At 34.0% G+C, this 25210-nt stretch overlaps 1 protein-coding gene across 3 annotated transcripts; it reads right to left on the bottom strand.

Annotated features, from left to right (window-relative positions):
- Positions 1–16814: 16814 nt before the first annotated feature.
- On the bottom strand, positions 16815–21591 carry LOC127092517 (carboxypeptidase SOL1). 3 transcript variants are annotated; one of them, XM_051031410.1, is made up of 15 exons: positions 21345–21591; positions 20842–20914; positions 20664–20759; positions 20447–20477; positions 20279–20335; positions 20106–20201; positions 19650–19772; positions 18775–18879; positions 18387–18433; positions 18167–18292; positions 17975–18077; positions 17799–17861; positions 17523–17606; positions 17330–17393; positions 16815–17236 (listed from the first exon to the last, which is right to left on the bottom strand). In XM_051031410.1, exons 1-15 carry the CDS (start codon positions 21442–21444, stop codon positions 16938–16940), a joined length of 1467 nt encoding a protein of 488 aa, XP_050887367.1. In that variant the 5' UTR covers positions 21445–21591; the 3' UTR covers positions 16815–16937. The 3 variants fall into 3 exon arrangements, with proteins under 3 accessions (XP_050887367.1, XP_050887369.1, XP_050887368.1); XM_051031412.1 differs by having other exon boundaries at positions 20842–21082; positions 21345–21521; XM_051031411.1 differs by lacking the exon at positions 18775–18879.
- Between the last annotated feature and the right edge of the window lie 3619 nt (positions 21592–25210).

Here is a 25210-nt window from a genome sequence, read left to right on the forward strand (position 1 = left end):
TCTCAACCAAGATGTAGTTTTGAGTTGGCTATACTCTGAACCAAAATGGAGTTTTGAGTCATATATCTTTCGAACCGAACCTGGGTTTTACATAGGTTAACCACAGACTGAGTTGAGATTTTACACGGATTAATATCGAAATAATTGAGCTTTTACACTAGGCTAAACTCAAGAACCAAGTGAAAATTTACAAAGGGTAATCTTGAACTGATAGAGCGTTTAACCGAGATGAGCTCAAAAAATGTTATGGAGATTTTGGTGGTTGATATTCATGAACCAAAAGAGATATTTTCTTCTTGGAGAAACATACTAACCAAACAGAGACTTCCTAAGACAATCCCCTAAAAGCAAACAAGATCTTTGACTTGTTTAACTCTGATGACAAAACTAACAAGGGTACTAGCATGTATCATAAAAATCGTATCCACAAGGATTGGATTTTAACAAGGTAAACGAATGAGATATAAAGTAGCCAAAGGAGGGGGGGTTGTTTTCAACTTGTTTATTTGATCCAAAAACAAGAGAAAATTGGCTTTGGACAAGATACGATGATAAAGACAATTAGGTTTCGTTAGAATCCCCTACTTATCTTCCATTGATGAAATATGCATTAACAGACATGCAAAGACATAAGAGTTACACGACATATTAACCCTAACATTGCACACAACCCTTGGTGTGCAGCTGACTAGTTTAACTGTTAATTCCACGATCCCTCGGGCCAATTTGAACGTTAGACTAAGCACTAGAGCGCGTTAATTCATAAGTCACAATTCCTAATTATACTATCCCTAGTTAATTAGATAATCAGACAATTATCTTATTTTCGATAAGCATTCATACGCCACTTTGTCACTACTTACCTATAACATATTGCATTTCGTAACATACAATAGGAAATGAACATAAATGATAATTGAATAATAACAATATATCAAAGCAATAACATTATTATCAATCACTCATATGCCCTAATAGAATAAAAGTAGGTTCATCATACAAAAAGATCTAACCTAGAATAAATCTAGCTACTCATAGTGTAAAATAAATATACCATAAGTCTAGATTCATAATACATCAAAAATCACTAAAGAAAATGTCCTCCAATGACTCCAATGGCCTCCAAAATCACCTAAAATCACCCTTTTTCTGTCACTTTAAGTATTGGGATTCAGAACCCTTCAAAAGAGATCAAAAAGAGCTTTTAATAGAAAAAGTTTGTCAGACGGAAATTGTGCATCACGTCCACGACCATCTACATCGCGCCGCGAGGCAAGCCTCATCGTGTTGCGATGAGATCCATCACGCGCACAATAATTCTAGAAGCGAATCTCACTTTTTCTTCATTTTTTCACAAATTCCACTAAGTTTTTGTATATTATTTGTATTTACTTTTTGCTCAATTATTCACACTTTAACATGGTTTTTGACCATTCTTCATCTGAATTTACTTGAATTTCTTCCTAAAAATGACGTAATGACGACTGTCATCACAACCCCAAACTTGAACTATTGATTGTCCTCAAATAACCTGTCTGCGCACTGAACATTCATCATAACCAAAATTCTTACCCTTACCAATTCTTGTCACATGTATTTTTTTCTGATCAACATTTTGGTTTCTGCTTCAATCCAATCAACTCAGAAAAGTTATCCCAACATACAAATATTCAACTTGTCTCTCATCTCACAATGATGCACTCATATTGACAGAGTAATCACTCAACCAATATACAAAAGAATTTAACCATAAATTTAAAAAGTTTGTTATTGAATAAATCAAAGTCATATTTAAACACACACTTTTTGAGGTCTTTTTTTCCTGTTGTAATGTGGCTTATGTCAGAGTAGGATAATTTAGGATATTAGGTTTAAACCATTGGAGTTAGGTACCTAGTTTTGCCGATGTTATCGAATTCCTTCCATCTCACTCTTTTAAAATGCACTTGGTACTAGAGAATTTCATATTGTTGATCCTATTTTTGACACAATTTTTTTTGAAGAAGCTATTTTAACTTCTTATTTTTCTTTCTTTTTTACAAATTTCATTAGTATTCAAACCCAAACTTATTCATTGCTCACTTCCAAGAGAAACCTTAAACTTATCATTTTGTATCAACAAGTAAAACAAATATTTCTACCCAATTCCGAAAAGGGTGAAAATAATTTATCTTTCAAGTCAATGACTATATGAATATGTCACCGAAATAAGGGTCTTAGTCTCAAAGGGGTTAAACAACGGATATTATCATAATAAACAGGGTGACTAAAAAAGCTCAGTGTTTTCACAAACAACTGCCTAGGTGAGTATTTATCAGACCAATAGTCTCAAAATCAGAAGAAAAAAATCTCAAATTCTGGAAAATGACTAATGCATGGATACTCTCACAAGAACGAAAATTAAATAATGGATTTTTTGGCTCAAACCTTACTACCTGAGGTATCTGGAGATTTAGTTCAAGTAGTCAATTTCCTGTTCTTCATCGACTCTCAATCTTCAAGGGACTTCATTGTTGATCTCTTTCATTCTTTTCTTTTTCTGGTAACTTTTTCTTTTTCTTTTTCATGATGGTACTTGGTAAGGTAGAAAATTAAAAACTGAAAGAAAAATAGCAGCAAACAAGTTTATTAATTTTAAGAAAAGAAAAGCACAAGTGCGAAGTGCTTCTTCAATGTCGGCTATCACTCTTTATTAAAAAAACTGAATAAAATTTTCAAATTAAAATTCAAACTCTGATGGATTGCCTCATATTAAGCGCTTGTTTAAAGTTACTAGCTTGACTTCATTGTCTAAGGTTCTGCGAGCATCGGAGAAACTTTCTCCAATGTGTTTTCACTACCTCCATGGGACCTCAAATTCTCTCCTTTCTCAACAAAGATATGCGCCTTTCCTAGATTGATTAACTTAACGACTCCACTAGCAAAAAGGACCAAAAGTCTTAGCCTTCTACTTACTCAGCATTCCTTTCCAACGAAATTTATAAATCATAACTTATTGTCCCTCCTGAAATTTATTCCTTACCATTTTCTTCCCATGAAGATTTTTTCGATTTTTCTTTCACCATACTTACATGGTAGCATTGAGGATTTTCCTAATAGTGCATCAACGCCTCGAACACTTTAAAGAAATTTTTTTCTTCATTAAATCTCGGTACGAATTCTTCTTGTGCTACATCGATAAGAGTTTTACTTGTTGCCAAAAATGGCCTTCTTAGTAGTAATGGTATTTCCAAATCCTCAAGCATGTCAAGAATGACAAAATATGCTGCAAATAATAATATATCAACTCTAAAATGGACATCTTCTAATACTCCATATGGATATGTGATCGAACGATCTGCTAGAGTCAGTGTCATCTGTGTTAGTTTCAGTTCACCATACTTCAACTTCCTCATCATGGATAAAGGAAACAGTTTAATGCTAGCTCCAAAATCACACAATGCATGAGTAATGGTTAGTGAACCAATTGAACAAGGAATAGTAAACCTACATGGATCAGTGAGTTTGGTGGAAGCTTCCTCTAGATGATTACACTGCACTCTTCCGCTAAAATGATGTTTTCATCATGCTTCAACTTTCGCTTTCTCGATAAGAGCCCTTTGACGAACTTTGCATAAACATGAATATGCTTGAGGGCTTCAAAGAAATAACATTAACATAAACCACCCATATATCCCAATAGAATAAAAGTAGGTTCATCATACAAAAATACCTAACCTAGAATAATTCTAACTCCTCATAATGTAAAATAAATATACCATAGGTTTAGATTCAGAGTACATTAAAAATTACTAAAGAAAATGCTATCTAATGGCTCTAATGGCATCTAAAAGCACCAAAATATATTTATTTGTCGTCACTTTCAGTATTGGGATTCAAAACCCTTCAAAAGAGGTCAAAAATTGTTCTTAATAGAAAAAGTGTGTCAACTGAAAAATGCACACCGCGCCAGTGACCGTCAGCATTACACACGGGAGAATTTCATAAGTGAATCTCACTTTTTATTCAATTTTTCTTCACAAACTCCACTAAGTCTTTGTATATTCCTTGTATTAAATTTTTGCTCAATTATTCACACTTTGACATGGTTTTTGACCATTCTTCATCCGAATTTACTCAAATTTCTTCCTAAAAATCATGTAATGACGACTGCCATAAAGCTAACAACCAAACAACTTCTTAAATAAGAAATATTTACACAAGAGATAATACACTCTTAGTAAATTACAATTAAACACTCTCACTACCAAACCACCATCTGTAGTGAAATTTGATAGAAAAAGAGATCATAAGGATCACATCGCTGCCATCAATGCTCGACAAAAATTATAGGCGCCTACGACTCTTTGAACTGAAAGCTCTTACCCATCAGGTCCAAGGAGGCGGACCTTAGGTTATTCATGAACGTCCCCTGTTACTTGTTGACCAGCCATCAGGACCCCTCGAGGAAACTAGTCCATCAGTTTTTAGCAAGTAAGCACCAAAATATTTTGACAACCAGCTTGTTTAATGTCTGTCAGGGGTATACTAATTCGCTAAGGGAATACCTTGCGTATTTCAATGAGGCGACCATCAAAGTGGTACATCTAAACCATGAGATGTTCTTGGTAGCATTCCAAAATGGTTTGATAGTCAATAATTACAGTGAGTCTCTCACCTAGAAGCACGTTGATGACTTCACGATAAGTGTACCGATAGTGTCGAAGTTATAATAAAAGATTTGTCTCCACGAGGATTGGATTTTAACAAGAAAATTAGTTGAGAAATTTAGTAATAGAGGGAAGGGGGGGGGGGGGGGGGTTCGAAAAATGGTTCTAAACGAGAATTAAAAAGAAATGATTCAGAATCACAAAAGACGATTAGAACTATTTATCGAATCCCCTTATTTTTACCTGTTGATGAAATATGTACCTGTTGAGTTTCAACCATATTAATATCTCATTGCAAATTAACATACACCACACCATATTCCTTAGTGTGTAGCTCACTAATTTATATTGTAATTCTCTAATTCCTTAGGCCAATTCAAAGTATAATTAGGCGTTTTACGTGCGTTAGTTCATTAACAATAACTTCTAAATTCCTATTCCTAGTTCATTACAAAGTTGAATAAATTTCCTAGTTCAGATTATTAGACTAACGGTCAGAAATACCTAATTATCTAGATCGTTTCGTATGCCCGTAAGCGACAAAAATCATTAAGTACAAGAATAATTTAAATAAGATAATAACATTAAGAGTACTCAACAAATCTCAAACAGACATATGATCCAACAGAGTAAAAACAAGGTTTATTTTTAAAAAAACCTTATCTAGATAAACTTAGATACTCATTGTTAGATTAACAAATACCATGAGTGGAGAAGTATTCATCATCAAAATCTATGGAAGGGTTGATCTCCGATGACTCTAATGTGCTCCAAAATCGCTCCTTGAATGACCCTAGGCATTACTTTCTATCTATGATTTGGAACCCTTGAAAAGTGGCTAAAAGATGCTTTAAATAGCAAAAAAAAACATGTCAGCTCAAAAAGCTCCATTGCGTCCGCGACAGTCGATATTGTGTTGTGACGCAAGCCTTATCGCGTGAAAATAAGATGCATCGCGCGAGAGAATTCTAGTGGAGAAACACACGTTTTTTCTCCTTTTTCTTCACAATTTCACTAAGTCTTTGTATATTCCTTATATTTGCTTTTTGCTAAATTCTTCACACTTTAACATGTTTTTTTTTATCATTCTTCTTCCGAGTTTACCCGAATTTCTTCCTAAAATTCTCGTAATGATGACTTTCATCATAACTCCATACTTGAATTATTGCTTGTCCTCAAGTAACCTATTTGGATACTGAACATTTCATCAAACTTAAAATGCTCACCCTTACCAATTTTATGTCACCTTTATTTTTTTTTCTAATCAACATTTTGGTTCCCTGCTTCGATCCAACCGACTCAGAAAAGTTCTTCTGACATACAAGTACTCAACCTGTCTTTCATCTCATAAGGGTGCATTAAAATTGATAGGATTATCACGCAATCAACATACAAAAGCTTTTAACAATGAATTTGAAAATTATCTAATAAAATCAATCAAAGTCATATTTAAACACACACTTATGAGGTCTTTTATAGGTTGTAACGTGGCTTATGTTAGAGTATGATAATTTCGGATAGTAGGCTTAAACCTTTGGAGTTAGGTACCTGGTTTTCCCGATGTTATCGAATTCCTTCTATATCACTCTTTTATAATTCACATGGTACTAGAGAAATTGCATATTGTTGGGTTTCACAACTTTTTTAGAGAAGTTGTTTTAACTTCTTATTTTTCTTTTTCTTTTTGACCAATTTCTCTAGTACCCCAATCCCAAACTTAGTCGTTGTTAACTTCCAAGAGAAACTCCAAACTTATTCTTTTGCATCGAACAAGTAAAAAAATTATTTCTACCTGAATCCAAAGAGGACAATAAGAATTTATCTTACAAATCAATGACTATATAATAAGGCTATGTCATTGAATGAAAGGTTATGCCTCAAAGTGGTTAAACAACGAATATTATCATACTGAAACAGGATGGTTTAAAAGGCTCAGAGTTTCCAAAACAAACTCCTTAGTGTGTATTTATCAGACCAATATACTCAAATTCAGAAAAAGTTCAAATTCCAGAAAATGACTATTGCATGGATACTCTCATAAGAAGGAAGAGTAAACAATGAGAAATATTTGGCTCAAACCTTACTAGTTGTGGTATTTGGAGACTGAGTACAAGTAGTCGGTTTCCCTTTTCTTTATAAACCTTCAATATATGCAAAGGAATTTCACTGTTGATCTTTTCATTCTTTCTTTCTTTTTGTGACTTTTTCTTTTATTTTTCATCAAGGCAATGGTAAGGTAGCAAATTAAAAACTAAAAGAAAAATAGCAGCAAATAAGTTCATTAATTAAAGAAAAGATAAGTATAAAGTGAAGAGCTTTCATGAAAGTTGGCTAGTACTCTTACTTGGATCATATCCAAAATGGGAAATAATTGAAATAACTGAAGCTAAAAACTGAAAAATGATGGGTGTTCTCCCATTAAGCGCTTCTTTAAGGTCATAAGCTTGATCGTTTGCTTCTCCATTATGGCATCATATATGACACAAAAAACACATCATCCATCTTATTCCTTTTGTTTGTTAGGAATCTCATATACTTGAGGTATTGATGATGTTGCCCCCATATCTTCTTCAATTTGATAGTAGGGGACAAGACATAAATGAAATCCAAAACCTTATTAATTTCATCCCTTTCATCTACCTTGTTACTAAAATATATTATGGGGATATGATTTTGTTGAAGATGTTCATGTTGGATATCTATCTCTAAACAAATTCTTGCATTTGAAACTTCATTCCCGACCAGATCATCCTCCCTTTGAACTCTTGTTCTTTTTCCAAAGCTATTTTTCACCTCAGATTTTTCTATTCTTAATTCAGTCGTTTCATCTAGTGGCTTGGATTTTTCTTCTTCTTTCTCTTTTTCAACTTATATCTCATCGACCACTTCCCATTGATTTTCGAATTTATTCTCAACTTTATCATCCTTAAGATTATTCAACATATTCACATCAGACTCTCCAGTTCCTTTAGCTAACAATGGTTCAGATATCTGCCCCATGTGGTTTTCAATATTATTCAATTATGCTCTTATGTTATTTCTAGATTCTTTCATGTTCTTGTAACTTGCTTCCTGGTTGTGTTGAGCCGACATGAATTTGTTAAAAGTATCTTCTAGAAGGGTTGACTCCCTTGGTGGTGGATGTTAAGGAGCTTTCGGGTTGAAAATTTGAATTTGATTGTGACTCCAATCAAGACTTGAATGATCATTCTGACATGTGTTGTAGATGTTTATGTAATGGTGTGGCTTTTAATAGTGTCATGTATAATGTGCTTATTCAACATATGGTACACAACAACCATTGACGTGAACTCCACCACAGAAATTACATTGTAGGACCCTGACCAAATTAACATTTGCTTGGACTTTAGTATATGCAGTCAATTTCTTTGATAACACTTCAAGTTGTACTAACAAAGTAACTTGAGAGTCATCTCCATTATACAAACATTCATTTACCTTGCATAGATAATCAGAAGAAAAAAACACAACAATTGCACTGAACTAGATAAAAAAAAATTGAAAAAAATAAATAAAAAATTCTAAGTATATACACTAACAAACTAAGAAATAGGAATCAAAACAAACTAAAGCAAAAATAAAGCTAAATAGTAAATAAATAGCAACAAAGAAAATTCAAATTTAAACCTAAATAAAAATTAAATTTCTCACAAAAATTGCCTTGTTAAAATCAACAATCCTCGGCAACAGGACCAAAAATTTGATGACTTCTCGGCAACTGTACCGATAGTGTCGAAGTAATAATAAAATATCCATCTCCACGAGGATTAGATTTTAACAGGAAAATTAATTATGAAATTTAGTAATTAAAAGGGAGATTTTTGTTCGAAAAACGGTTCTAAACGAGAATTAAAAAGAAGTGATTGAAGATTGTGAAAGGCGATTATGACTATTTATCGAATCCCCTTATTTTTACCTATTGATGAACTATGTACCTGTTGAGTTTCAATCATATTATTATCTCACTGTGAATTACCATAACCACTACACTCAATCCATTAGTATATAGCTCATTAATTTATACTATAATTCCCTAATTCCTTAGGTTGATTCAAGGTAAATTAGGTGTTGTACGTGCGTTAATTCATTAGCAACAACTTCTAAATTCCTATTCATGGTTCATGGCAAAGTTGAATAAATTTCCTAGTTCATATAATTAGACTAACGGTCGGAAATCCCTAAATATATAGATCAATTTTGTATGCCCGTAAGCGACAAAAAACATTAAACACAAGAACAACTTAAATAAGATAATAACATTAAAATAAGGTTCATCTTAAAAAGCCATAATCTAGAGAAATTTAGCTACTCATTGATAGATTAACAAATACCATGAGTGGAGATGTATTCGTCATATAAATATATGGAATAATTGCTATCCAAGGACTCCAATGTGCTCCAAAACTGCTCCTTGAATGACCTTAGTCGTCACTTTCTATCTCTGATTCGGAAGCCTTGAAAAAGTAGCCAAAAGATGCTTTAAATAGCAAAACGTGTCAGCTAAAAAATCTCCATCGTGTTTGTGATAGTCATTATCGCGTCACAATGGGATGTATCGTGCGTGCGAGAATTCCAATGGTGAAACACACGTTTTTTATCCCTTTTCTTCACAATTTTCACTGAGTATTTGTATATTCTTTGTATTGGCTTTTTGCTCAATTCTGCACATTTCAACATGTTTTTTTACCACTCTCCTTCCAAATTTCTTCATAAAAATCACGCAATGATGAATGACATCACACGTCGTCTTTATGACTGAAATTATTGCACAAATGAATGTTACATCAAGGACAAAAAAATAAATACAAAGTAAAAATCCAAGGACGTCAAAGAGCATGCCTCTGGTGGATCTGATTCATCATAGATGTAATGCAGAAGCCACTACATCTTGCCCTTAATAAATATGGAAACTTTCAAGCGTAATAGGGGGACACAAATAACTTCACACCCCTCAACACCCACCAAGATCAAAAAATGGTATGAAGTACTCCACACCCATGACATGCCGTCTTAGCCAACTCCAAAGTTGGAGATAATGGGGCCTGAACCCAAAAAGTGGTGCAAATACCATAAAGTGAAGGGTCATCACACTGATGAATGCTACCATCTCAAGAGGGAGATTGAGCAGCTTATCCAAGAGGGGCACTTTAAAAATAATGTTAAGGGAAGCTCTCAGCAAGTAGGAGGCAAGTCCAAGACTCAAGGGTGAGATCAAACCAGAAGCCTGATAACTAGAAACGACAAAGAGTTAGAGAGAAAAGAATAAGACGTATCAGTTTTCCACACACTCAATATCATTTCCAGAGGTTTCTCCGATGACATGGAGACTAGTTCTTCCTATAGAAGATATGCTTGTCGGTCATGGCCATTAAGGACTCACCTCCTAAACCAAAATCAACCCTAAAACTTGATATCACTTTCTATCATTAGGAAGTTACATGGATCATTCCCCCATAAAGATGATCTTGTAGTGATAATTATGCAATTAGATGACTATGAGGTGAAGCAATTCTCAGTAGATCATATAAGCTCAATCAATGTTTCGTATTGGGACGCCTTTGAGATGTTAAGCCTAGATAAAACAAGGCATGAAATCATTCAAAGGTTCCCTAATAGGTTTATCATACAAGCAAGACCTAGTGAAGGTTCATATAAACCTGAAGAAAATATTCGAATTATGAGAGAACTTCCGAATTATCAAGGTAAGGTATCTCTTCATTGACGCCCCCTTATCTTACAACATTATTATTGGATTGACCTCTTTCAATCGTTCGAAATTCATTTTGTCAAGAATCTATTGTAGTGTAAAGTGTCTGCTAGAAAATGGTATTATAGGCGTGGTGTAAGGGGATCAAGAAATCACTCGTAAGTGTTACCAAGATAGCTTAGGAGTAAAGAGATAAGTGGTGGCCGCTTATGCCACACCATGACCAGATGCTCATCTGGTAATCTTCATTGATCTCGATCTCGAAGAAGGACTTGAAGGATTGAACTTCCCTTGGCCATTAGCTTTTATGAGTCGTACACTTTTAGCCAACCCTGATGAAGGATATTACATAATTCATCGGGAAGCACATCAAGTGTCAGGAGTATTCTTGCCTTCACCACACCTCAATTAAAATCCTACATGTGGTATGTTATTTCTTTTTTACTACAATTAATTTGGTACTTATTTCCCATAGCGTAATATCAGTGTTTGAGCATGGTATATGCAGAGGCTCTATGACCACATCAATAAAAAAGTTAAAGCACAACAATCGACGACCCTTATTTTTATATAAATTAAAAATATTATTAACCTTTGTCCCAAGTTAGTTTAATTTTTGTGTAAAAATAGTGAAGTTGGGCTTAAGTACACATTTGGTATGCTCGATAAGGCTAGAGATATTGCCTGCATCCATGAGTTTGCAGCCCAGTAGAGAACCTCTAGGAGAGGACCACTCCAAAGTGTTCTACGGAACCAAAAGGAAGGTGATATCATGCTTAGGAAAGTGGTTACACCTACTCGGAATGGGAAATTACTCCTCAATTGGGAGGCATATATGTGGGCATCACAAGTTACTGCATGGTGTGTAAAAGCTTGAAGGGATGGGTGGACGACTTGTTACCATAACTTTGAACTCAGTGAACCTGGGATATTGTCATAGTTAGGTGTGTTATGTTTCCTATTGAATAAGCGGGGAAATTTATCCCACCGATGTATGAATTATAAAAACATGGTTTTAATGAATAACAATTGTAAGATAGCATTCTTTTCTTAACTTACTGGCGTCCTATTTTCTTAACTTACTGGCGCCATAAACCCGTTATATGTTACAGGTATTGTTGAGACCTTACAAAGGGATCCTTGTTGCCTTATCATACAATACTGTTGGGCCCTTACAAAGGGATCCTTGCCGCATTATCAGGAAATATTGAGGACCCTTACAAAGGCATCATTGTTGTCTTATGAGGTAATACTACAAGACTCTTAGAAAGGGATCCTTGAAACCTCATTAGGAAATACTATTTGACCATTACAATGATATCATTATCATCTTATCAGGAAATATTGTTGGTCCCTTACAAAGGGATCCTTATCACCTTATCAGGCATTTTTTGGACCGTGTGAGAGTCCTTGTCACCTTGTTAGGTTTTCATACTCGACTTCTTTAGAAAGTCATTTCCTTCTCAACATGCCACTCATTTAAAGCCAAATAAGGAACCATATACACCTTGATTGGCTACTTGGCCAAAATTCCAATAAAGGACACACCTCAGGACCATAACTTAGTGTTGTGAATAATAAAAGTCAAATATCTCATAAACAAATTGACAAATGGCACACACGATTTCATTAAAGAAACCTCGAACAACAATGTTACAAATAAGCCCACTAAGGGGGAAAATACAAGAAAAAGGAAAAACATAAAAATAAGATGGAAATTGGATGAGTCCTAGGAGTTGGGAGTTTTGGACGCAATTGGTTCACCCTCTTATTGAACTCACCCCTCCTTGTTAACAGAAGTAACCTCCAGAAAAAAGATCTTTTCTTCCTCTTTAGGGACCGCTTCTTGATCAAGCTCATCTTCCTCATCCACAAGATGTCCATCCTCTATGACCTTGAACATGTCAATATCTCTCAAACCAAGGTTATGATATAGGAATGTCACATGCGTTTTGGCCCTCTCAAAGATATTATTAGAAGCCTCGTCTACTTTGTCCATGCATTTTGATATATCATACTCTAGTTTCATTTTGAGAAGGGTCGCTGCCTTAAGAGAATTCTTTGAATCTTGGGGCTCGCTTTCTATTTAGGTGAGGTTTTTGCCAAGTTTATTGGTGTCCCTGTCTTTATCCTTCAAAGATTCCTTCAGCTTCATCATGCTTCTTAGTCATGGACTTCACTTATTGTTGGATCTAAGTGATTGTCCCCCTCATTGTGTTCACCTTGGTCTTCAAGTTCATAAATGACCTATCTGATAGGCCACAAGCAACGAGCATCAAACATTCCAACATAAGTCGCCTTAAAATGGGTATCCACTAAGTTAGACATCTTATTGGCCCCCAACTGACTCACTATATGACAATCATTGCGGAAGTCAATAGAGAAGTTAAAGTAATCTCTTACATGACTCTTTAGTCGAAATACTTATTCCACAAAGATGGCATCGTTGTACTCTTTGAAAAAGGTCTAAAGTTTTGGCCCTTATGGGCAATCCGTCTTGGTCCTTGCTATCATCGTCCTCCAAATTGACAGTCACTAGAGGTTGAAAGGCATTTTCTTTCTGATCCTACGAAGAGAATGAAACGCTTTTGACCTCCCAAAGATTGAGAATATTTATAGGCCTAGGAGAAAATATGGTTGCCCCTTCTATAAGCTTCCTTTTACCTTTAATTAGAAGTCCTTCATAGTGGCCTTTAGGGCCATCAGACCATTTCTTGCCTCACTCAACCTTCTTACTTGCATGGAGAGCCTTCCTCTCAACAGCATTCATAGCAGTCATCCTCTCTGCAAACAAAAATGAAGTAATGAACATTATATAGAGGAAACGAACTGAACATAAGTGCTTGAACAAAAACCAAACTTACGCAAGTATTCATCAATTTTTTTCTTCCAATCGTCACAAGAGTCGAGCTCCACGATATCCTGGGAGCTCGTAATGGTGAATTAGTCCAATATCGCAACAAATTACATATAAGTGGTGGTCAAGTACTCACGATTAAAGACGTTTATGGCCATAAGTTCTTCGGTCCATTATAGAAAATCTAGTGTGACACCCACTAGTATCTTCTATCTCTTTTGGGGTCTCACTCGCATCAGCTTCTAATTTTGTCACCATTAGGTCAAGTGCCTCAGATATATGAATTATAGAGTAATCCAACAGTCTTCTTGTGATCAAAATATGGAGGAGGCATGATACATCATTAAGGGTGATACTCATCTCACCAATAGGAAGATGGAATCATGACGTCTATGTGTGTCATCTCTCAACAAATACTGACTAAAGGCCATGGTCAATATAACCATATCTTGTTCTATAGAAGTCCTTCAGTCCATGTAGCTCCAATACATCATGAAACCATGGCTCATATACTTGTGGTAGCTTTCCTATCTTCCTAGCATGGTTTATACAATTAAGTGAGTCATGTTATTGTACAAATAAATACATCAATGTGAGACAATTCAATTAGTATAAAACATATGTTTAAAAAAGTAATTAAACATTTATGCTACATTTCCTTCCTACACGTGTCTAGCACTATGATGTGCATATAAAGAAAGTAGTGACATGTCATCTGGACCTCCAAAAAATCATCTGGTGCGGAAGCAGCAATTCCGTCTGCAAGATGTGGATCATGTGCATGTACAACAACATCAGAAGCATGAATGGGAGCAGCGAGTGATTTGTCATGATCCGGAGATACAAGGTCGCGAGAAGATGATACCTCAACAACCCAAGATGTTTCTCCAACAACTCGCAAGGGTTTAGCTCTCTTTGTATGCACTAAAGCATGTTGAGACAACCGACCATGTATGTACCTTGGTTGTTTTCCAACCATTTTTATATCATTACATAAGACAAGGCATTCATTCGCAAACGTAATTAACAAACAGAATGACAAAAGAATAACATATATAAAATTTTGGATTTTATTATCCATATTAGGGTTCGAGTTTCAATATCCATATTAAGGTTCAGATTTTGAAATCCAGATTTTCTCGTATCAGAGACTGTTAAAAACAAAGTTTGGCCTAACTCATCCTTACAAAATCGGCTTGTATGTGAGGATTGCCCCCACTTATAAACATATGATCATACCATTTATTGTCTGATGTATGAGTTTTAACACACCAATTCACGCCAAGGACTGGACACTTGGATCTTGGAAATAAATAATGGATGGCCCGGTATGAAAAACTTGTTAGTAGGTGACCCGCCCGATCATTAACCAGACTCTGATACCATGTTAGAAAGAGAGTTAGGTCTAACTTTTCCTTATAAACCAATTTGTAGGGTGAGAATTGTCCTCACTTATAAATATATGATCATGCCATATATTGTATGATGTGGAACTCTTAACGGAGACAAACCCCATTGCGCACTCTACAATCCAAATGTGGCATATTCAAACCAAGGATGTAACATAATGAAGCTTAACTAATTTCTATGGATGTAACATAATGTAACTTAACAAGAATCTATTAAGGAATTGTATTGCATGGATCAAAATTGGAAAAAGCAAGAATTAGAAACTTACCAAATGTGAGATGAACGTGTCTTTCTTGAATGAAAAGGAGCAAAAGTTGAATTTTAATATGTGTTTGAATGCACCTTTATTTTATTTCAAATGTAAGGGAATACGGAGGAAAAAACTTCTTGCGTCATTTAAATATATATGTTTGAATTTTAATATTTTCATGGCACAACATGAATTTTGTAATCCGAATATATTTTTTACTTATAATATCTTCCTGGCACAACCTAAAATTTGTAATCCGAATATATTTTTTACTTATATTTAGCATGGCTCTGATATTAAAATTGTATTGTTACGGTGCGTTTGGATTTCAGACTCCTCATAATGCAAAAGGAGTATTTTATTTTAATTTTCACATAAGTAAAGGTGCATTCAGTATTATTATTGCTACATATAATTAGGGGTGACAAAATGGATGGATTGGATCGTTAATGGATGGATCAAAACAATCCATTAATCCATTAACAATCCACTAAATTTTTTTTAAAAATATTTAATTCAATCCATCCGATCCATCCATTATTATACTTTTAGTGGATGGATATCCATCCATTCTTTTTTTTTTGAAAAAATAGTTCTTTTTAAATATATTAATTTTTGTATTTTTGAAAAATTCATTTTTTTTACTTTTGGAAAAAATCACTTACTTTTTTGGAAAAATTATATTTTTGAGAAAAAAAAATAATTTTTGTATTTTAATTCTAAAAAACAGTTTTTTTCAAAAAAAACAATTTTTTTTTGAAAATTTCTTTTTCGAGAAAAAAAAATTTTTAGTGTTTTCGGAAAAAATTAATTTAAAAATCGTTTTTTTTTTAAAAAGATTAATTTTTTTTATATTCGTAAAAAAATAATTTTTTCGAAAGTAAAATCTATTTTTGATATTTTCCAAAAAAATGATTTTAAATTTTTTGAAAAAAATCAGTTTTTTGTATTTTAAAAAAAACAACATTTTTTCAGAAAAAAAATTTTAATTTTGTATTTTTCAAAAAAATAATTTTTTAATATTTGAAAAAAATATTTTTTTTAAAATTAGATAAAAGAAATTCATTTGATTATTAAAATGTATCGGATGGATTAGATCAATCTATGCTTATGAATGGATGGATTTAATCTAATCCATTAACTTAATTTTTATATACTTGATGAATTGAATAAATTTTTTGATGGATGAATTAGATTGATTTTGTCTTAATGAATCCAATTATCACCCCTACTTATAATCAGGTTCTGGCCCCGGTGGTAAATGTATTAGTTCCGAGACTCTATGGTTGAGACTCTTGGATTAAGGTTAAAACCTCCCGAGACTCTATGGTTGAGACTCTTGGATTAAGGTTAAAACCTCTCTTATTATAGAATAATTGTTTCGTAAATTTTAATTAATTAATTCTTTAAATTCTTCTTTAAAAAAGGTTTATTTATTCTATTTAAAATATTTAAAATTTTATGATAGTGTAATTTTAGCTATTTTATTTTTTTAAAATATAATAATTTCTATTATTATTAAATAATATTATAAAGTTAATATCTTATTTTATATATGTAGCATATATGGGGCCACACTTGACACGCCATTGTCAACGGATTAAATAAAAGTGTCACCTCTGTAACAAAAATAAAAAAATTACAAATATTATAATTAAAAGGGTAAAAACACTGAATTTTTTAAAATGCAGAGATTAAAACATTTAAAAAATGAAAATAAAGGGGACAAAAGTAATTTTAAGTTTTTTTTTATATAAATTTAGATTAAGATCTTGGTAAATTCAAAAACAACAAGCTAACAACAACTGGTTTTTAATTTGCAGGAAAAGGTCCCAAACAAAAAATTTACATAGACTAAAACCAAAAAAATCATAGACTAAAATCATATTTAAAACTTATTTTAATCAGTCAACACAAATATATTCTAAAGGCCTCCTCCATTAAATCTATATTCCAATAAATATACAACAGGAAAAAAAATGAAATTTTCTAAAACTGACATTAGTATACAACAGAGTTTGATGCAAATAAGTTACCAAAACCTCAAACCATAACAGTTCTTTGTTTGGTGGTTGAAATTTTGACTTTTTTTCTCTTCTGAAATAATATGCATAAAAAACCTAAAATAACAATGAAAACAAAGAAAACTTCAAAGTGGGATCCCCAAAGAAACTCAACAAATTCTAGTTTGCTTTTACTATCACAGTTGCAATCATAAACATTTTGCAGTATACCCCCTTTCACACTAACTTCAGGATCAAGAACAAAATCCAATGTCATAGCTCCTTCATCTAACCAAATTGTTGTATTCCTTGACTTGTAGCCTGGCATGGTTGCCACTACTGCAATTCAGATTCACAAATTTTATCACACAAACTCACAAGTAGATTATTGTGTAATCCTAAGATGAAAAGCCCAAAAGTATGATATACTACCTTCATATTTATCTCTCGGGGCAAGTAAGCGATGGTAGTCAGCAAAAGTTCTTCCGGCCCTAACCTGTTGATCCGGAATTATAAAATGCAAAGTATGTCATTAAAGTGAAGCTCAAAATTAAACATGCAATCAAACAGATATAGGAGATGTTCGCACTTCATAGAAAAATAACCAAAATGTATTCAGACATACAGTGTAGTTTATTCCGCTGACAGTAATAGAGGCTGGTAATGGCCTTCCATCTCCTGAAGAATATATCCTTCCATGCACTCCTGTCTAGAGAAAAGCAAACAAAACAGCTAATCAATCTAACAAAAAGCAATGGAATCGAAAACTTCAAAAATAGGAACATATTTGAATTGGAAAAAGCTTCACAACCTTGGATAGTAATATTCCACAGTAATTATTCCATGTTTTTCGAAAAACATATTTTAAAATACCGTGTAGAAATGCAGAAACAGTATATACCTTCACAAGGCTTGCAACAAGATTAAGCATGCTCATTTTGTTGTATTTCCAAATAATAGGAAGCTGCAATTTATATTAAGTAAACAGAAGTCAACAACACAATTCGTTTTGTTGTATTTCCAAATAATAGGAAGCTGCAATTCATTTTGTTGCTCAGATTCGAAGGTCTCACTGACCTCTGCAGCAACAGGCCATTTGTTGTCACTAATTTCCAATGTCAATTCGAAACAGCCAGCATGTATATAGTTCCAATCTTGCATTCCTCCGTATAAAGGGTACCTGCATTGATATCTTTAGTAATTATGAACATACTGAAAGAACAATGACTCCAGTAATGAACTTTATGCATTACTTTCAAATAATCATACCATGCTGCTCCATTTGTGATTCCGTCTAAAAATTCCTTGCTTGAAGACATGTTGTAGTGGGAGTGGCTATATATACTTGCCATGAATCGAAATGCATCATCGTCGGGACATCCATAGTAGAACGTCCTGTAATTCATTCATACCAATATAGACAAATTCAATACAAGAGCCATGGTCCGGAGCAGGACATTGAATATCGTATACTAAAATAATTAGGTACCTCTTATCATCGGTACCATCCCAAGGATAATTCGCAACAAGTGCACCCTGAAGTAGTAAATTAAAAAGACACCATTAATGAACAAATTATGTATATAAATATGATAAGTATTGACGAAGACAAGCTATAATCAGATGTAGTAGAACAATTGTACAAGGTTAGCATGGTTTTATATGTAGACCAATTAGAATATATGAAAAAATATCTCATAACATTTGGGTTGTACTTTACACTAATTTAGAGTATCCTAGTGGGACCTACTTGATGTATAAAAACACAATCACAAATCAACTTTCTTATTCTTTCTCTTCCTTCTTTCCTTATCTAAAACTTGAAATAAACAGCTTAGACAAGAGTAGAAATTATTATGAAAATTCCAATTTAGTACCCCGTGCAATGTTGCAGATGCTGTAAACTGTATATCTCTTGACCAATTCATTATTGCTCTTGTTTCTGGTTGCCGGGAATCCTCATCATCGTTTAAAAATAAGAACTGTTGTATCATTTGAGACAGTCATAGCGGGTTAGTTCTCAGATGATCTCTAGCAGAAATAGCAGTATCTAGAACCATCACAACATGATACTAAAAACCTAACATTAAAATTTAAATTAAATGCAAAAGTTAAGCCAAGAATGTGAGTAAACACTGAGAAAGTAAAAACTTGTTTTCCTAATATTAATAATAGAATTAGAATTTGGCCTAACTCATCCCAACGAAATTGACTTGACTTGTAAGGTGAGGGGTGTCACTCTATAAACACTTTAGAGACTCTATGTAGGGCTGGAAATGAGTCGAGCTGAGTCGAAATTGTTTCAGCTTGGCTCGACTGGATAAGAATTGATTCAGCTTGAAACTTGACTCAGTTCGTCAAGAACTTTTTCTCAGCTCGAACTTGGCTCGTTCATAGTTCATGAACAACTCGGTTCAGCTCGATAACTCAAACTCAGTCCGGCTAATTAAGGGGAGGGTGTCACTCTATATAAATTCTTTAGAGCCTCTATATGTCTAACCAATGTGGGACTTGAGATTTTCTCAAATAAATAACAATATGAATAAACGGTGACACAGATTTTCCCAGACATTAACAAATATAATCAAACAATATAATAATCTTAGTCATGACCATAATAATAAAAGCTCAGTCCTAAAAGTAAAACAAATAAGAATGAATTTTCACGTTAAGAGTTTTATTTCATGGTAATAATGAGCTTCAAACTAAATTTTTAACATATTCTATACAGAACATTATAAAAAAAAAATACCTGGTCAGGAAAATCCCGATTCAGATCAATATTATTTGCATTACCACGCTTCCTTAAGGTAAAGCCATCAGGATTCAATGATGGAAGTAAATGAAGGTGAACATTCTCCACAATTAATTTGGCCTGAAACATTTCGCTAAAAGTAAGACATTGTAAAAACAAAGACCGAATCATAAAATAACAACAATTTCCCTGAAAAATATAAGACTCGAATGCTTAAACTAAATTCTGATATATTGGAGATGTAGGTTATACTCATTTGTTAAATCAATTAAATATGTAAAACAAAATAGATATTGTCATGTGACATTCAATCATCTGAAATTTCAGGGCTGCAGGATAGTTTTCTTTTGGCCATCCACTAAAACTTGTCTGCTCAATGATAGATAATGCAGACATTTTTGTCACGAAAACAAATGCGAGGAAAAAAATTAGAATATACTTCAGCAAACATACCAGAGGATCTTTTAAATGGTTATCACATAACCAATTGGCCAAAAACATAATAAGTTCACGGCCCACAGGTTCGTCTCCATGCACATTTCCAATATACTGCATCAGTATTATACTGGTTACAAAACTGCTAAAAACAAAACTACCAAATATATACGATAGAGAAGCGAACTCACCTTAAATGCAGGTTCCGTCTCTTCTTCTCCTGGCTTATCAGAAATCTCAATCACCCACTATATGGAGGAAAACAAATAAGAGAAACACCATTCATGCAACCAATATGAAAAAACATTACGATTCAAAGATAAGTTACAAATGAATTCCTATAGGAAGAAAAATATTACCAATGGAACTCCGTTCACACTCTTCCCAATACTAGTATCCCATGCAAGGAATCCCTCAAAGAGAGAAACAAACAGTAAGTCAGTTTAGCAATGGCAAGTAGTGTTTCCTTGTAAAGCTATTCACTTATTCCTAAAGAAATCATTTACAACGATAATTGTGCTTGGATTCATAAATAGATTTTTAAAAAATGCGCAATGTGTAGGTATGAGGAATCACCTGTATATCCTAGAAATGTTGCTGCATCTTTGTCCAAATTCCTTGACGGCCCTTTCAAGGTCAGAATTGCTCATATAACCTTGTGTCAAATCAACACTGCTTAAAAAAAATCAATAAATAAACAAAAAAGCACAATTTGATCCTACAAACACAGTGGGAGATCCATTGTATGGATTACCTAGTACGGGACCGAGATTCAATTTCTTCAAGCAAATGCCTTGCACGGCTCACATTACTATGGTGATTGAAATCTTTCAATACCAAAACAAATTAGCAGTTAGAAGTTAGAAACTTCAAATCTCTGTAGCACTAACATCTCCTAAAAAATGTGTATATGTGTCAATGTTGATGTCCGAGACTGACAGAGGATCGTGCTTCAAGTGTTTGTGCTTAGCAGCTTCAAAATTTCAGCTTTCAAGCTAAACATAGAACTTTATCAGGCTAATTATCACAATAATGTAAACTCTTTTACCCCTAAGTTACACTCTTTCACTTCAAAGATATATTAAAGTGAAAATTTAAAATTTAAAATTTCCACATTAAGTAAAAAAAATCTTTTGAATCTAAATAATTAAGAAAAATCTTAAATGATAAAACATAAATATAAGTTAAATTCCTAAAAATGCGAAAGTTATAAGATTGGTTTAAGGTGAGAATAAAAAGACAAAGAATGAGGAAAACCTGATGGAAGAAGGGTTTGAAAGGAACCCCTAGCGAGTGAAGAGGGAAGTGTAGAAGCAAGAAGGAGAAGAGAGAAGACAGCGATTGTCTTCATGATCATTGACGATGATGATGATGATGATGATGGATTGAAGCTTAGATTATTTGTTCTGATTCATGATTCATGGCCATCGGTAACCATCATCATGATTCATGACACTCCAGTGACGTGAAAAATCGAAAATTTTCATTTTAAAGAAGAATTGGTCACTTTTCTTTTTAGGCTTAGGCTTGGGCTTGGGCTGGGTCATTGATTCATTACTCTCCAATTTGGAGATTTTGTTTTGCCACGTCCTCACTCGAGAATTTACCCTTTCACCCCTCTTTTATATTTAACACTCCATTTTATATGATAATTTTAAAAGTGTCCGGTCAAAATTAGATTCAAATATGCTTATAAAACTTTTGGTAGACAATCAAAAAATTTGATACAATCTAAATTTCTGATAATACATTTATAATTTCCGGTATAAATTAATACCGTAATTTTTAAATATTTTTTATAGGCTTGAAATTTTATCGAATATTTTTAAAAAATATCATGTTAAGTTTTACTGATATTTTCAAAATATACCGGTAAAAATCTAAAGGATTATATTGGTATTTTTGAAATTTTCGATAAAAATCTTGATTTTCATAAGATTCTCGATAGAATTGTGAAATTTCCGACATTATTATAGAGTTTTTGAAATTTGTGCATGAATTTTGATAAATTTTAAAAATTTTACAAAATTAATATAGTTAAATTGTTGTGATTCCGGGATATCGGATTTAAATGGGGTCACATGTTAAATGCTCTCCTAACTCATATCTAGCATTTTACAATTTTTCATAGTGCACTAAATTAATACTTAACATAGTCTTGTCGAATTTTTATTAAAAAAAAGAGTGCACTAAATTTGATAGTGCAAGTTAAAACTTCAATTAATGTACTCTAAAAATCCGGTATGCATTTTTATTTTTTACCGTTTTTTCTTTAAAAAATTATGTGTGGAAAACATGTTATTTTTAAAAAATACCATGGATTACTGAATTTTTTTCAAAATGTTGAAAAATTCAATAGTGTAAAATCACCAATTTTATAAAAAAAAAAACTCATGTGTTTACATGATATTTTGATGGGCTACAAAAAATACAATAGTTTAAATTTTAATAATTGAGATTTTGTCGACAATTTTGTACGACTGTGATTGCACAGACAGTTGTGTGTCGTTCATAATAAATCAAAACTTGTATAAATATGGATCATATGTTGTTAACAAAATATTTTACAATGTCTCAATATTTGTTTGTGGCAGTTGTGTCATTCAACGGTGTGAAACTTCTTGTTGATTTTTGGCTACCCAAGGACACGACTAGTCTCACAGTTCTAAGATCCTTATTAGATAATCTATTATCCTACACCAAGAACATAAAGGTAGATAAGATCGAGTTTCATGCACCATGGATTAATATTGGAGGAAATGTGAAATACAACAACATTGAGCTGGAGACTTAAAGGTTATGTGAAGAACATATTATCGTAGGTAAACAAAAAGACAAATCGAGTTTGATGCAACAATTGCTAGATATGCCGATGAAATAATCAAGATGTTGAAACTTCCAGAATCATGTAGTAGTGTCTAAGGTTTGTTATTTATTATTGTTTTTTTAAGTTATATAATTGTCTGTGTTAAGTTATGTTAATCCTGCAACAATGAAAGTGATAAAGTGTTATCTAATAAACTGTACGGTTCAAATGTTTGAGTAATACTACAAATAATATATGAATAACACAAAAAATATATATACACAAGTCGCTTACAGAATATATGTGATGTCTGCGATGTCAAACTACAAACCTCACCACCTAGGTTTACCAAACCCATAAGATTATCCATAAAGACTGTTATCATTTGCAGACGCTGCTCGTCATCCATAGCAGGTTGAAGCGATAAAGTTAATGGCACGTCATCAAAAGTTCCCCCATCATCTGCATGCTCAACTGGTGGGATGATGTGAGGGTGTGATACAGTAAGGTACCACTCTAAGTAACTATCCACACATTGCCCCAGGAACTGAACCTCCACTGCATGATTTGTAATGGCACGGGAAGAGCTGACAACGTTACTTATAAACCATCTATCAATACCCTCAACTGGCACAACATGGATTGGTTGTGGGATGTTCTGGACATACTCAAACTAGCACAAAGACCTCTCAAGTAAGTGCCTAGCCACTAAGGTCTCACATCGCATATAACTAGAAAAAACGGAAGTGCCATCAAACTCTTGATGCACTTTATGATCTGCATAGGGTGTCTAGATGACATCGTCTACAGTCAACAGATCAACCCTTTTTTTGTACTCATGAAGACCGCCTGAGTGTGCATGCCTGGCCTTCCATCTCTTGGCACGCGTGGAGCCAACAATGGTAGGAGTGACTCGCATGTCACAAATGGACGAGAAATACTCGTATATCCAACACTGCACAAGAACATATGCAAATCAACAAATGTCATAAATAAGAATTAAATTAATAAGAAATAATAATTTTATATTCGAAATGGACCCATATAATCAGCAAGTTGCTTCATCTCAAAGACAGACACATCTCTAAGTGCATAATATAGCACATTCAATGCAATACATTTTATGTCCAGTTAACATGGTCAAGGTTACTAAACAGAGACATGTACCTCGCATGGATATATATACATGAGACTTGTCCATTAATGTAGTACATCCTACAAGATGTAACATGTGTACTCTAGTGACTATCTCATACATAGATTTTTGCACCAGCTCCGCATACCTATCTCGAAGCTAAGATAGGCGAAAGTGAGCATTCATGTTAGTCTTAAACTCGTCTCTCACATGTGCATCGATAACCCCTAGGTCTCGTATAATAGTAATACATGTAACCTCCTAGTTAATGAGAGGACCGATGAATAAACTAGTAGGTAGGGGACAAAATAGGGGAGGAAACATCATCCAAAGTAATCGTCATCTCACCAAATGGAAGATGAAAGGAATATGTCTTAGTATGCCATCATTCAACAAAAGCTGACAATAGTGTAGCATCGAGCATGGTTAGCAAATTGTCCACCAATGAAAGGAGATCGCAATCATCAACAATCTCCCTGACCTTCCTATATATTGAGACAGCTAATAACTTATTCATTGGTATGTATAGACGGCCCCGTCGAAGTCGGAGGAGTCGCCTCCGTATCTACCAGATGAGTAACCTTCATATCACTCGTAGTAGTCGCCTTTGTATGCGTTGAAGTAGTAGTATTCATATCAACATGAGGAGTCACTGTCGCATCCTGCGAAAAATCAACCGGCGAGACTCAAAATAAAAACACACACAGAGCCGCCACTGCGCGTTATTTATCCCAAGATAGGGAAAGGAAACGCTCAGAAAAACCTGGAAAGACATGGTCTCGCGACCAGAGAGAAAGGGTAAGGGAGTCGGTTACGCGAGGGGAAGGTATTAGCACCCCTCACGTCCGTCGTACTCGACGGGATCCACGTCCTAGAATAAAGAAAAGGTTGCTAAACATCACACACACACACACGGGGAACGCAGGTGGGGTTAGGAGAAACGGGCTCGATAAGGTATCGCACCTTATGCCTACATATCTTGTCTGGAACAAGAATCAGAGCCACTGTAGTTCGGCTTACGCACGCCAAACAACACAAAACATACAAACAAGCAAGAGTGGCAAACATGGAGCCCGACAACCACCGGATGGAATTACGTCGGCATCCGAACCAAAACACACTCAAAATGGCAAACGTGGAGCCCGACTGCCAATCACTGGGCTTACGTCGGCATCCGAACCA

The sequence above is a fragment of the Lathyrus oleraceus genome, chromosome 6 (assembly GCF_024323335.1).
Source record: "Lathyrus oleraceus cultivar Zhongwan6 chromosome 6, CAAS_Psat_ZW6_1.0, whole genome shotgun sequence".
NCBI lineage: Eukaryota > Viridiplantae > Streptophyta > Magnoliopsida > Fabales > Fabaceae > Lathyrus > Lathyrus oleraceus.